Source organism: Synchiropus splendidus, chromosome 1, assembly GCF_027744825.2.
Source record: "Synchiropus splendidus isolate RoL2022-P1 chromosome 1, RoL_Sspl_1.0, whole genome shotgun sequence".
NCBI classification, from domain to species: domain Eukaryota; kingdom Metazoa; phylum Chordata; class Actinopteri; order Syngnathiformes; family Callionymidae; genus Synchiropus; species Synchiropus splendidus.
The window spans coordinates 35442789-35458533 of record NC_071334.1 but is presented as its reverse complement, the minus strand read 5'-3'; the positions used below and the strand labels follow the sequence as shown (position 1 = coordinate 35458533).

Sequence of the window (15745 nt, the reverse complement as noted above, 5' to 3'; positions counted from 1 at the left end):
TAAGGAGAGAAAACCAAAAGGGTGAGTTTTACAAAACACTCAGACACGATCTAATAGAGAGAGACAAGAAACAGAAAATGGAGCGAGGAGAACAAACTAAGAAAGCCAAGCACACACACAATTTGGATCAAAGTCGGAAGCACGAGAGAGTGGAGTCACAAGGAGTTTACCGTAGGAACGTGAAGTAACCATCTGGCAACACCAACACAAGGTGTAGCTAACCGGCTTGATTAGCTCATGAATGCCAGCCGCATTACTTGCGAAGCTAGAAGAGAAGCAGGAAACGGAAACACACTACCAAACCGGAAATAACAAAATAAAAGCACGAAAGGACCGAGCAAAACACGCCTTTGGTTTTGCCGGTGAGCTCTGGAACCCGGTCTGCGCAGTGAAGCTGGAACCCCTCCAGATGATCCCTCAACCACGTCTCTGTGAAACACAAAACACAAGTGGAGGAATAGTCCCTGTTCCTTCTCAACATCAGCACCAGTTAATCCAGTTCATCCATCTTATTGCTGAGCAACGACGTTGGAGAGGAATATCCCAGGAAGTGGTGTGCACGATCCTCTTTGGGAAACGAGCGCACCAGCACGTTTCCCTCTCCTCCTCAGTCTCTTCCGTCCAGCCAACAAAAGGACAAACTCTCTCCGAAATTGACATCAAAAATATAGGTAGTAAGTCAGACGGCGTGAGAGACCTGATATTCATCAACTCATCACACACAGATGCATGATCAAAACAAATAAAAACAAGCAAAATAACACGCACGATAATTCCGGAGAAGCCTTCGTCTGCGCCATCTTGAATTCACATTACTCACATGGAGACGTTTCATAACAGCATCGATGCACAGAGATGGTGAAGTTCTGAAGGTATAAACAGAAACATGTGCCACTCTTCAAACATGTTCCTGGAAGGGTTAGGGTTAGGGATAGGGATATGAAGTGCGTATCTTGTTTTTCTGCTTGTGTATGATGAGTGAGGCATGAGCTCTGAGTTGATTCTGGGAATGAAGTCTGGGAAGTCCTCAGATCTTCATTTCCTGTGTTGAGCTGTGAAAGGTCACAGAAGCAGAAAGTCAGTGTAAACTCTGTGCATGAATAATGAGCCTGTCTATTTCTTAAAAGAAATAATCCATCGGCTGTTGGTACACACGCTTCCATTCTTTTATTTGCAACAGAAAGTGTCGAGGAAATAAACGCACGAACACGTATCAAGTTTTAAAAGATGAATCTGAGATGATGCCATTTTACCACCTGAACTGATGAATGACATAGACTTCAATGAAAAACTACGGTTATTATAATAGCTCGTATTCACAGTTGATTTTGTGGTAAACATTTATGGAACTTGTCCATTTTTAATCATTCAATTTATTCAAAAATGATAGTGAAGAAAATAGCATTTGAAGAAGATGCTACAAAACTTTATTGAACATGGTACTACAATGAAAATTTATTACAAATTATAATATATGGACTACACTACTTGTTAAAAATCTATGTCTTCAAGACAAACAGATTTTTTTTGGAGCAGCCAACATGGAGAGTTACGGAGACACAGTTATGGTGGTGTGGACGTGTTGGATGAAGAACGTTAGCTGTTGGCTGATAATCTTGTTTTCTCTTTATTCCAGTAGTGGACCGTCAGGGCCAGCAAAGCCATAACCAGAATATTTATGATAGAAGTTAATTTCATTGTTAGTATATTTTCCCAAAACAGTATCGTACATATAACCACTTGGATTGGAGACACATTTATGTCTCATGATTAAAAACTTGCATTTTTGCTGTCAGCAATTCAGTATGTGACAGAACGTTCCTCCCTGTTTCTCTGTCACCACTTGTGTTTGTTTAGTATTTTTTTTTTGTTTTTTTTAAAGAGAGGGCCGAGGGTGTGCGAGGGAGCGCTATGGAGAAGTTGGATATGGTAGGACATCACTGAAGGCCTAGCTGTGAAATGCACTGCCCGACACTGCTTTATTCTAATAGACTAGCACTTTGTAATAGTTGAAGCTAGAAGCACTTGAAGAGGACAGACCTCCACCAAGCCACACCGTAACATCACCATGGTCTGGATCAAATCAATCAGAATTATTTTGTCTACCACGATAATCTTTTTTTTTTTTTTGCCAGTGATTCTGGCCATTATCTGTTGTGTAACTTTTTGAGTTATGTCACTGACAAACTTGGGCAGATGTACTGTGCTATCACTATCTTTGGCTTGAGTGTCCTATTTTGTGTAGAGAACATATCTCTGAACAGATCTCAGTGTCACAGCCGATTTTGAGAGTCTGGGTCCATCATATTATGAAACACCAGAGTGCTGGCAGGTTCCGATGAGTAAAAACAGAGAGCTCTATTTAAAGTAGCCTCATGAATTATGAGTACAGTAAAATGCGTCATTGGGAATCTTCTACCAGCATGTCATAATGGGAGCACACACATTCACACACTCCTTTAACCTATATTTGTTACATCCTCGTGGGTGTCCACCAAAACTAGTGTGAACTGTCCATGAGCCAAAGGAAATTCTTTCATTTTTAAAATCAATTCATGTAGGTGGCAAAAGGGTTTTTCACCGTCTATGACGCGTTTGTGACGCAGGCCATGATGCGGTCGGTGGCGCCGACCCTTTAAAGAGAAATGAAGTCTTTATTCATAATTCTGACTTCATATGTTATTTATCAGATTATTTTGGATGAGACAGTTTTCTTTGCTGACACAATGTTCTTCCTCGTTGAAAAATAGTAGGTGGCCAAGCAAGGACTGTCTTTTTCATTGTTCCTGTGATTGTTTCAGAAGTCACCCTTTGAAGGGTATCTCAAACTGCAAGCTCACATCTCGGTGAACAAATTGTCAAAAATCGATTTCAATGTATGAATGTCTCAGGTCACGGGACCCCCAAAGGTGTGTATGCATGTTCTTGAATTATACAATGGCTTTTCTCAATTGTCTAATTCTGCCGCTACTCACTCAACTCAGTATTTAATTGATCAACATATGGTCCATATGAAAATCAATATAATATAGTCACATACTTCATGCGCCCAGATGCATCTATATCCACCTTGGCCATTGGCATGCTTGTGTGTTTGTAGTCAGTGGCTGGAGGGTTTCTGCCTATGAGCACTCATGTGCGGTTGGTGCCTTCTTTGGCATGAATTCATATAATATGGGTGGTGATTTGCCTTATGTCTACCTGAGGCCAGTGTATTAGGGAGAAGCTATACAGGAGTGCTATAGGAGAGCAAACTTCATTACATAGTAGTGGAGAGTAACTAGTGTGAACTGAATGGAAACTTCAACAAACTTGATCTATTTCACAATGTGACTTACATCTATTAGGAGTGACAACGTGTGGCACATATGTGATGCCCAAATGTATTCCACAGCCCTCAGTGTGTTGTTTTATCATGGCATTCATCATTCATTTTTAAATTCTTAAATTGCTAATTTGGGGTTTCAACTTTTTTTTCCACACTTCTGCAGGTACAGAAAGGGCAGGGCCATTTGTTGGGAGCCACCCATTATAGATGTCTCACAAACCCCCCTCTGGAAGTGGCTGTTCAATCTTCTGTCCTACTCTTTCCATCTGAGCCAATGCAAAAGCTGTGTTGCTGCTACTCCTCTGCAAGCCTCAAATATCTAACATCAATGTAGCAAACATAAAAGAAAATCCTCAAAAGCACGTCGTCTGTATGAATGGAAATTGTTAGTGGTTGATATTACTGTACCACAGACACTATCTTGATTCTCTTATGCATAAATGCCCTCAGAGTTGAGTTTTTTTTTTAAATATGAGTTTTTTAAATATGCAGTCTATTAGGATAGAACTTACTTCAATCAACTTGTATCATTGTCAGAATCACCAGCAATGTTTTTATACTACGAATACGGTCCAAGTGTACATGATTTTTTTCAATTAAATAACTTTCAACTTTGATATTGCACTATGGCTCTCTGCTACTACTGGTCTGTGTTACTGAGGGACGGATATCAATCTCTACTGCAAAACATTGATAGAAACACACCCGATTGAAGATGAAGGTGTCCTCTTCCTGCTTGTCTAAAGTCGTATACCTTTGTTGTTTGCTTATTTTAGTCGCTTTGTATGCCATTTTTTATCGGCTGGAATTACACAAAGCATTCTGGGTATTCCTCAGTCCTAATGTAGGTACCAGCGAATCTCAATATTGAGGAAAATTCATTCCTCAGTGACTTTGAAATTTTCCTTTGAGTGAGCTTTCCTTTTAGTCACATGGGAAACAGTCATATCAACTTTCAACCTCTTGCATGTTAATTTGAAAAATGAAGTCAAATTTAGTGACAGACTAAACAAACCCCATCAGAGTCTTGCTAAATATAATAATCTTCCTGTTTGATGCAGTGTGTCTGGGTGCCTTTGGGCAGGGCAGTAAGTGGGACAATTACCGATTGTGCCTCACTAGCAGAACTAACAGATGAGAGCATCACAAGTGGCTGGATGGCACGTAGGCATTGGACATGGCACCTTGCCACCGTCACACCTCGTCGCCCTCCATGCTTTTCCCTTCCATCGGGCGGAATGTTGTTTTGGCCTGAATCCACTGCCTGCTGCCTAATTGTTGGGTGGGTGCAGCCTAATCATCGTTGCTTATCAGGGCTGGAAGTTACTGCGGCTGCAGCTTTGAACAGGAAACAGCGCAGAAGACATGAAGACATGAAGACATGAAGACATGAGACGTGACTGTGGCAGCATGAGCCGCAGGACTGTTGACCATGTATTGATTTCACAATGACTGAGGTCAGTTTGTCGATGCCACAACGGAACACTGGAGGTCTATTTTGTATTGTAATGAATAAGAGCAGGGGCCTCTAACTGATCCACACAAGAGCTGCAGATTTTGTTCCAACCAATCAAAAACACTTGTTCACCAATCGGGTGTCTGAGGTCTGGAATCAATTGTCAGTCTGGTGCTGCTTATTTCAGCTGACAACCGATTAGTTAACTTATGTGTGTCTGTTGGATTGGAACAAACACATGCACTCACTGCAACCCTTTGAGGGAATTGTGTATTTGAAAATCCACAAGAACAAAATAAAATAAATAAAAAAAAATAAAACAACAATCTTCCTTGGATACATACAGTATGTATAACCAACTCTTTTAATGGCGACAATTTTTGATAGCAGATGCCACTCTAAATATATAAATATCATGTCCATGTACATCTGAGAGGACCAAACCTAGTGATTTGAGTGTCTTTTCCAGTTACAGTGGTACCTCGGTTCTCAACCACAATCTGTTCCAGAAGGCCGTTCCAGAAGGCTGTTCCAGAAGGCCGTTCCAGAAGGCTGTTCCAGAAGGCCGTTCCAGAAGGCCGTTCCAGAAGCGAATTGTTCGAAATCTGAATCAATTTTTCCCATTACAATGAATGGAAAAAGAAATAATGCGTTCCAAGCCTTAAAATAGGCTTTTGTAGGAGTGAATGTAGAGTGTCTGCTGCAGGTGCGCTGTTCCTCTATGTGTGTGGCCGCTGCATGTGGGAGGGGTTGCCGAGTGAGTGACGTCTCTCCAGAAGTGAAGAGGTGCCCGGTGCGTGTCCAGCTCTGAATGTGCGCTTCTGTGCAGTTTGGCTGTGACAAAGTCATAAACCAAGTAACGCTCTGTCCGAGACTCGCCTCATCCCTGTCCCAGCTCCAGCTGACAACAGTGCACGCTCCAACCTCGGAGGTGTGGAGAGCGAGCACCTCCCCTGTGACACTCCACCACGGTCCAGTGCGGAGACAGGAAAGGTTTTACACCTCATATGAAGAAAAAACAGTCAGTGCATGTAGCTAACAGGACACGTCTACATACAGAGGCTGCGTTATACACAATAACAAAGCGCGCCGTGGGTCAGCTGATCGGTCCGCGCATGTTATGTTTTTTCCGGCTTTTTTTGGGGGCGTTCGAGTTCTGGATTTTCGTTCGAAATCCGAAGCTAAAAAATCGAGGTACCACTGTATATTGGACTCCAGTTGAACCCAGCAGTATGTTTCTGTTTCCATAAAACTCTCTATGATTTGAAATATATGCTGCCGACAAGCAAAAATTCCCCATTTCAAGGAAAAACAAATTCAATCTATTCAAATAGCTGAATGTGTATAAGCTCTGCCCATTAAAATGATTTATTATGCAAATGAAATATGCAAATTAATCTTTTTTAATGTCACCTAAAATTGCCTTGCCTTCCAACTTGTGGTGTTTTCAGTTCATTTTATTATTTTATTGGGGCAGATAAAGACTGATACGTGTAACAAATAAGGCTTTATGAAGTTGTTTTATTAAAATAAAATCAATCAAATCAGAGGTCTGTCTAAAGTGCATCATCATTATTGTAAATATCCTCAAATAAACCACTTGCGTTTATCATCTAAAACCAAATACTGCTCTTCTTTTGATGTAATTTTATATATATAAATATATATATATATATATATATATATATATATATATATATATATATATATATATATTATTCAACATCTGTATCTGATCACATGGGGAGCCCATGAGGTGCTTTGTTGTGAACTGATCATCTTGAGGGTTGGACACTTTTCTGTGCAGCGTAGTCAATGTCTTTCGACGAATTCGTTTTCAGTCATTCATTGACTCTCATTACTGAAGCCAATCGATCAGGTAGTCTTAGGACACAGGTGTCAGGTGTACAGGTGCATTTTGGACCTTGGCGATCTTTATTTAAATGATTTGAAAGTTTCACACATTGTGAGCTTCAAACAAGTATCAAAGCCTCATACCGCAGTGATGGGGAACAGGCTGTTTTTCCTGCACCAGCACTGCTGCGCCACACTGACGATGGAACTGGAACACACTTGATAAATGACAAGAACTGGGTGGGCAGCAAATGGTGTCCCCATTCACTCATCCTCGGCTCCCAGTGGCACTTTACCTGGTGACTGTTAGTTGCTAAATCCATCCTTTTATTTTTAACACTTTGCACACTGAGAGTTGTGACCCAGTTGAACTTGTGCTTTATTTGTTGATGCTGCAAACTCGGGGTGTAGGAACAGATAATGAAGGTCGCCGCTGCCTTTTTTCTAGATAAGTGCAATGCTGCCCCCTATTGGCAATGAGCAACCTTTGGAGATAACTAGGTCAGATTGAGAGGCGCTATTTACATGTGCGTGTAAAAAAATATGAAATACTTCAGTATGTCCCAGTGATAACTGTGTGTGTGTGTGTGTGTGTGTGTGTGTGTGTGTGTGTGTGTGTGTGTGTGTGTGTGTGTGTGTGTGTGTGTGTGTGCACCAAATTCAAGCCTCAATTTGAGGATGAAAACGTCAAAAATAACTGGGTCATTATATTCAGATTTAGGTTTGGCTAAGAATCCTGGTAAAGGTTTAGGGTGAGAGGCTGGGGAAAGCATTATCACAGCGAGAGGTCCTCACAAAGAAGGTCTACAAATGGTTGCGTGTGGGGCAGAAAGCACGTCATTTTGAGGAGATTTAAAGGCTAAGCCTAAATTAGATGGTTAAAACTTCAAAATGACTAAGTAAGTAAAGAGTCCTGGTGAAGGTTAACCATTTATTTTGGATGGTTAGGATAAGGACGAGAGACTGGGAAAAGCATGAAAGTCAAAGAGGGACCTCCAAAAGTTTTAAGGATAGAAATAACAGAATGTGTCTGTGGGATGGTATTCTGTGGAGGACCTCTCTCTCAGTCTGAACCTTTTCCAGCTGTGGCGCTTGTGCTCTCCGTCCTCAGCAGAGGCTGTCTCTCGATATTGCCTCCCTCATTTTCCACAGACTGTCGTTCTTTCATTATCTCCACACCTCGATCTGGGATGGAGCGTTCTGCCAAAGGTGCTTGAAATGGCTGAGGAACTATGTGTCAGCTGGTTTTGTATCACTGCAGGTACCTTTGATCATCCTGCTGCATCACAATTCATGATTCAGTCGCCTTCAAATACAGTCAGCAAACTATTTCTTTCTCTCATCAACTAGAAAACTCATGTAGTGCATCAAGTGTGTTTTTTTTGTTAAGTGAGGCTCAGTATTTACATAAGAATACAACTTCTGGACTGATGATGTGTCATGCTGCACATTGTTAAATGAATAGTTTTAGCTTTTGTGAAACCCTATTGTTCGCTAAGTTAATTATTATTTTTTTAATGACATAGTAAACACTAATACTAAAGATGCAATGTGAAACATGACACACAACAATGCATCTTGAACAGTCTAAAACTGGCTCTCCGGAGAGAGTTTATTCCATTTAAGTCATTTATTTGAACTTACAAGAAATCGGCTCCAAAACCCACATATGTTCTTAAACCCCAAAATAAACATTCACGGTTACTATGACAACCTGAAGCCTACATAGTGTAGGACACGAGAGACACACCATACTGTATATTTATGATACTCAAGACGACAGTCAGCTATGGGATATGATTTTTTTCTAGAAAGCAACCCAGGGTTTCACCACCGATTCATCTTCGTAGCACATTTCATGCCTCAAGGAGGGATCCCCTCCATCTCTCCATCTCCATCAGTGTTTGTTTTTTGATGCTTTCTAGAAATTAGCTATTGAATGGTGAACTTAAAACACTGCGACCTTTGGGGGTTACGATTACTCCTTCTGTGGTATTCAAAAGCTGAGTGTAGGTGGCAATGCATGGATGTCAGTATGTTAAAGTAGAGCATCAGCCACTTCAGTGGTTGAGAGTGCCATTGCCATCCACTGCCATCCACTTGTGAGCAGTTCTAAAATATGTAAAGTAAAAATAACTCACGCAAAATATATATATATATATATATATATATATATATATATATATATATATATATATATATATACATATAGCCTAGGCATGCCCCCGAGTCATGACATGTGGGGAAAAATAGGCATGCAAATTTTCTAAATTCTATTTTCAAAATTTATATTTCGGACAATTTGTCGATTTATTATTGACAATCACAAATCAACTTCTTTGTTTTTGGACTGTAGGAGGAAACCAGAGCTTCCGGAGGTCAACAAATGTTTTAAGTAAATGGGTCAAGAATTCCTCATAAAATAACGCTGCATTACACCGACAGTTGGCTCTTCCCGTGAACACTAGATGGCAGCAAAACAGAGCTCGATGAAGGAGCTAGAAGAGGCTTAAATGAAACACGGTGGAACCAATTGTGAAAGTTTCATTGCGTAAATCAGTTCATCGTGAGGGGTACAGGAGCGGCATGAGGTCCACGCTGGAGCCTGGTTTAACGAGAGGGGGTGTCTGCTTGGTCACGTCTGCTGCTTTGGGGGGTAAAAAGAGGGAGGAGTGGTAGCACACGAACTGCGTGACAGAAATAATCGGTGCAGCGGGGGAAGTGAGTGGAATGAAGTGACTGATAATAGAGTGAGAATTAAGGATCATCACATGGAATAAATAGGGTTTTAGGGGCGACCTCGGTGTTATATCTCACACATCCAGCAGCTGATTAATAATAACGAATAGAAATGACGCCTACAATGGAAGATTGTCATTGACTGGCACAAAAACGCTTCCTTAACAGACGGCTATGGACGTAAAAATTTCAGAGAACAGTTGCAAAATACAATTAAGTTACACTCTTGTTTATGACCATGAACCTAATTCATTAAAATATACCCAATTTAAAGCAACAAAGGATAACCAGCGCTTTATATTGTATCTAATAGTTGCGAAAAACAGGAAAATGCCAAAACATATTAATGAAATTAAACGCTCACTTGGAAAAGTAAATACGGACAGAAATGGAACAAATAGAAACAAATTGATTGTAGGAAATAATTTGATAATAATAATAATAATAATAATAATTTGAATAGATGACAAGACACAAAAAAATAATTAATAAATTTAACATTACCCTCAGACATCTAATTATGAAAGATAATGGACATAAAAATATTTTGAAAATTAGTAATCATTACTATTTTTCATACTATTAATCATAATTTAACGTCTATTTAAATGTACATTAAAAATGTACAGTAAAGGTCTGCATCACAGAATAAGTGATGCTATTGCCGTGGTGTGACCACAACAATTCTCATTTCTCCTACCTGTGTGCCACCCTCGTTCTGTTCTTTGGGTCGGGGGTTTGACACCGCCACCTCGCCTCTGGCTCCAGTCGTGGCTGTGACGTCACACAAATCAATCTTGGCTCTGGCGGTGGGGCAGAAATAGACGACTAGAAAAGGTGGGAGGGAACAAGCGAGCGGAGGGGAGTGCGCAGCTGAGCTCAAACAAGCAGCTAATACAGTCCTCATCGCCTCGAGTGTGCAGTTGTGTGTTGGGACAAGTGTGTGTTGGTGTGCGGGTGAACGAGCGTTGAGTTGCGGGAGAACCAATTCTCAAGTGACCAGCAGAATCGAGGCCCTTCAAACGTGCACCAGGTACAGTGACAGCTCGCTGTCTTGTTGATGCGTCGCGTTGTGCAAACGAGCGCTTGTTTATGAAGCCACATCAGGAGATTCAGCCTGCGAGCCGTGTGACTGCACACAGGCCTGCAGCGATTGGCCGAGTCCTGCTCTGACGTCAGCGAACATGCCTCCACCCCATTCCCAAACACACGTGCACGCGCCAGTTCACCCCCTCCCTTCCGGCCCTGCCTCCCTATCTCTCTCTCTCTCACCCGCTCCCTCTCAGGCTTTATTTATTTATTTCCTCCTCCAGCATCCTCTGCTGAACGTTAGAGCAGCAGTCCCGGCAGCGGCAGCATCCATGGACTACGTACCCTCACTCGGGTCAGCTGCTCGCTAGGCCTCAAACCCCGCCTCCCTCTGAGTTGCTATCCTTCCATCTCTCCGGCTCTTCTAACCGGTTGACAGGCTACGTCTGGGGAGGCTCGCACTGTTAGCCGGGGCGTTAGCCGCGCGGCTGCTGTGCTCATCAATTCAACACCGAGCTAACGGCGGCTCCCTCTCTTCTCCCCCACACCTTTGATTCCAGGCTCCTTGGAGACAGAGGAATGCAAATCTGCAACCATGATGGAAGGTAAGACAACAGCCCGTCTCTCTCTGTTGTGAAGCGGGATTATCTGTCGTGATGCCCTTGGTGACGAGCGAGTGCGTGATGGGGAAATGTCACTTGCTGTTCCTGCAACCCACGTCTCTGTCACTGCACTGTCATTCTTCTGGGGGACCTTGAACGCCTTTTGCCGTGGCGAGGCTAATTGAAGTGTGCGCTGAGGAGTGCGTGTGACGGTGCTCCTCCCCACCCCCCATTCTCGACTTCCAACGTAAAGGATTATTCTGAGTTATTGTGCAGCGGGGCTTATGTGCCCAGCTGGCTCACTTGCGGAAAATCTCTTTGTATGCTTAAACATGAGACGCTCACGTCCATTACATGTCTGCATGGGTGTGTGGGACCCTGCTTGTCAATCATCTGTCAATATTCTTGCACCGTAGATTATATTGTTTGATTGATTTGTGTCTCGCCATTGATGGTTGTAGATCAGGGGACCATTCTCTCAGAGCTTCACCTTTGTGGAGAGCAGCTTCATGATAAACGTGGATGGAATTTGTGCCTATTTTTATAATCATTTGTAGGTCTGATGCTATACAGTTGTGTAACATTGTCGCCATGTGATGGCCATAACTCCAGTCCATAGTTTGCAAGAGACCATGAATCATGAGTTTTCACCTGACGTTTTTACCCCCTGAACACCACAGAACTGGAACTTAATGTTGTTTCAGTTCAACATATGGGTCAGAGTTGAACAATTAAACTGTAGAAACGTATCCCTGATGTGTCTTCAGAAAAAAAAAAACCCGGACCAATAAAAGCTTTAGTGATTGGTGGCAACATAACTTCAGTAACAACGCTAATTTAGTTTAAAAAATATATTTTTATGTTGTTACCATTGACACAAGACTTGTCCATACTCAAAATTTGACCCCCTAAAAACCAGCAAAAACCACACAAAGAAGTAGCATTTTCAATCACCTGTCCTATGCTTTTTAAAACCCAGTCCTAGAGTGAATACATTTGAAAACTCAGGATCTGTGTCTGCGTGTGTTTTTGACAACAATGACCTGACTTGTGTCTTGTAGCAGGTTACCACAGATCTACTAAAAACACTCAAAAACAGGTGAAACCTGTGTCACTCTCATGTCTCTGTTAATAGTTCAGTGATGTCTTTTCCTCTTTCTACTATGCTAATGCAGTACACAAGAAGTGCCTATGTGCACAGTGCCATCATATAGCATTAGAGTTTAATCACAGGCCCGGCATATATATTGTACTGCGTTTGAGGTAGTTTTCAGTGCAGTTCATTGGGGTAAAATGTATTGGAAAATGTGGCTTTGACTCTATAAATATTAGCCTCAGAAAAGAAATTTCTTTGAGGCAGCAAAAGGTTAATCATAGAAAAAAGGATACACTTTGGTATTATTATTATTATTGTTGCCATGCAAAAAAGCTAGATGTCACAAAAAAAGTCAAAACACAGGAGGCCATAAATATTGTGTTTGGTATAAAAGTTAACTAACATATTGCTTGACTGTAGTAATAAAACACTAGTTGCCCTTTCTGACACAACCCTCTGCATTTATCCGGGCTTGGGACCGGCGCAAGAAAAAAATGTCGTCCCCACAACAAATATGAATTTTGCACAAACTAAAATGCATATGTATATCAATTGTACAATGTGTATAACAGACTGATGACAGGCTCTGCCTTGTCCCACACTGGGCGGGCAAAAACCGCTTTTTGTGTGAGATGCCGCTTTGTATGATGCGATGCCTGTAACTCACTCAGTTGCGTTGCAAAATGGTACAGTATAAAGGGTGATGTTTATTTTATTACAGTCCTGGTATTATTTGCCCAGTGGCTTGTGAGCGCATGTGAGCAGCTTGGAGGGAACATTGCCTCAGTGTTAAGTCAACATATTGATAAGTTTGCTCACACAGTTTCTAGAGTAAAACGTTCTCTCCTTGTTTTAGACTTCTGTCAATACTATTGAATTTGTGTCCCACTCGAGAATGATGGGCATAAAGATGGAGACCTTGCCTTGACAACAACTGCTCCCCACTTTGGCTTGGTCCTGAAAAAAAAACTATTTATGATTGAATTATTCGATTATATAATTGCTTGTCGCAACTTGATTCTTCCTTGTTGCTACTCACTCATTTAACACTTTATTACTTGTGATGATGCAGACATTTCTCCCGAAACATCTCATAGCACCCAGGCACGCTATCGTGTTCTTTCACGTTCTCGCGCACGTACAATTTAAACACACAACAAAACTGACTACTTGCGCGACAATGTTCTATACGGCTGGATAAGCACTGTGTCTTCCTCCTTGTTTGCATGATATAGCTTTTTATTGGACTGCTGATTGATTAACGTGCTGTGGTTTGTCACTGCTGTTCATATTTATCAATGTCAGTGTTTGATACTACAAATGTTGGAAGATCCTGCTTGAAATGTCCCCAAGCAGCAGTCTTGCCACCCCAAACACATCATATAACCTGTTCCAAACCATAGCATGTTGTTGCACGCAATCTCATTAATTTACATGTAAATCTGGGACGTTTGTATTTGGTATGACTGTACAATGGCAAATCAACATGGATACCAGGGTTTTCCCCAGCAATTCAGTTAGCAGCATGGGGCCCCTATGCTGGGATTTTGATCCCCTAGGCTTGCATTTCACCCCCTACACTGGGAAAGTATCACTGAAGCCCTTGCATTTTCAACCATCCTAGGAACCATCAATGCATGTACAATGTACAATGTGCTTGTCTATGAGTGGTCTTGTCTGTTTACATCATTCTAAATTCTGCGACATAGTATCTAAACAGAACACCCAACTATTTGGAGTTGATGGGATGGCTGATGTGCTCTCACCAGTGTTAAATTTCAAAGTAATGTTTGCTCTCAGGTCAGGTTGAGTAAAGTGAAACTTGGCTATTTCTGTTTAAATATTTATAGTAAGGAATGAGCAATGAAAGAAATTAATATCTTAATACTCAAACATCGCTGGGACGTTATTTGAATTTTGTCTGTTAGGGAAGGGTGGAAACATTTTATTTACTGTCAAACATATTTTCTCTCAACCGTCTTTACTATCAACCATTTTATTCTCGTTGAGAAACCTTCCATTCCTTCTAAAAAAATGACAACAGAGATGACGACATGGATGTTCTCATTGGGACTGGATTGGAAAGTCAAGCTCAGAAACAAGTATATCAGAGGGAGAGCTCATGGGGAGAAGTTTGGAGACCAAGTCAAGGAGGCCAGATGTTTTGGACCAATGGTGAGAAAAGACAATGTTGGCCGAGATGGAAGTAAAGGAAGACAGCCAGTGAGGTTCAGAGACCTGATGAATGACACATGAAGATGACTGGACAATGGGTTAAGGAGCCTTTCATTTTTATTATTATTTATTTTATTTTTTCTTTATTGTCTTATTGTAGTGTGTGGCATTATTCATGTTTCTGTGGATAATTTAAAATCATGTAACAGCATCAGCCAATCTCTCATCTTCATAATCCTGTCATGGACCTGACTGACGACTCGTACATTTATTTGTACTGTCTCTTACTCAACTTCATGTCCTGCAACAGTGGTTTGCTTTGTTGCAACACAGCCCTGCCCCTCCTCCCCTGACTCCAGTGCTGCCCTGTCATGAACTGGATTTGTCCCGAGCCAGCTTGTTAGGTAACAGTTGGGATGGCACAGACAAAAAAAGCTGTCTGCCAACAGCTTCACAGCCTTGTAGATGGCTAGCTTGGGCTTAGCATGCACGATGCGATGGCAGGATTACTGTCAGGTGTTAAAATAGGAAGCTAAGCCGAGTTAGTGCTGCTTTTTAAAGCACCATGCCACCATCATGTTGGGCCTAGAAATGTTCACCAGGTTAATTTCCTCATTCTACTGTAAGCATCTGGGTCTTTAATGGGATTGAAATGGTGGAATTGTGTTATTGTTGTTTTTTTAGTTTTTAATTTTTTCATTTTATTTCTTGTGTATGAATGTAGTTTGTTGTTAAATGTTGTTTTGTTAATGGGAAACGTGCCAACATTTTAATTTGTTATATGATTCTAAAATATTTGGTTTGGGGTCAGATGAGACTGTAATAGTAGATTTAATTGAAACAAACAAACAACTCAGCATTGCATGTCTGTGCTGGCTGCTTCACATGACAGTTTTTGCGTTTCCTCACAGGGTCACGCCTTAATCCCTGATACTCGGGGTAAGAATCAGTCTCAAAGGGGTGGTTGAGTTCTCGGATAAACCTTTAGCTTGAATTCTATTGAACAGGTCACTGAGGGCGATTGATGTGTTCATCTAATCTTTTGTTCAGCAATCCACCTGCTCTTTCCTGAAGTGCAGGCCATTATTTAAACTTCTGATGAAATGATATATTTAACAGAAGAGTGGCCAACGATCCATTTTCTAATCCTCGTGAGCAAATGATAGCCTGGTCATTGTGATAGAAATGAGGTATGGTGACAGCTTTGCTTAAAACACAGTCCAATGCCACTCTCACGTGTCTCTGTCGATTTGTAGTTCTGTGTTGACTCGTGACAGGAGCTGAACCCACATCGTTTTGAACACCAATTTCTCCTTCTGCGATAAATTTGTTATGCTCCAATGCTGATATTGGTGCACAATCTTCATGTGCGCCTGTGCCATGCAGTCCTGGCATATGCAGTGGTGGTCAGTGGATACATGTGGCCGGTATAAACTGCATTGTTTGTGCGAAGCTCTTTTTTGAAA

The 15745-nt window shown here is 41.4% G+C and overlaps 1 protein-coding gene across 16 annotated transcripts in view; it reads left to right on the top strand.

Moving 5' to 3' along the window:
- The first annotated feature begins 10290 nt into the window (after positions 1 to 10290).
- The window catches only part of sgip1a (SH3GL interacting endocytic adaptor 1a), a 48273-nt gene continuing 42818 nt past the window's right edge, over positions 10291 to 15745 (top strand). For 13 of the 16 annotated variants that reach the window (XM_053856470.1, XM_053856542.1, XM_053856460.1 and 10 more), the window contains exon 1: positions 10628 to 11011. In XM_053856470.1, coding sequence (XP_053712445.1) covers positions 11002 to 11011 — 10 coding nt within the window. In that variant the 5' untranslated portion in view covers positions 10628 to 11001. Of the gene's footprint in view, positions 10411 to 10627; positions 11012 to 15745 lie in introns of those variants that run through there. The other 3 variants (XM_053856533.1, XM_053856552.1, XM_053856425.1) reach the window with 2 other exon arrangements.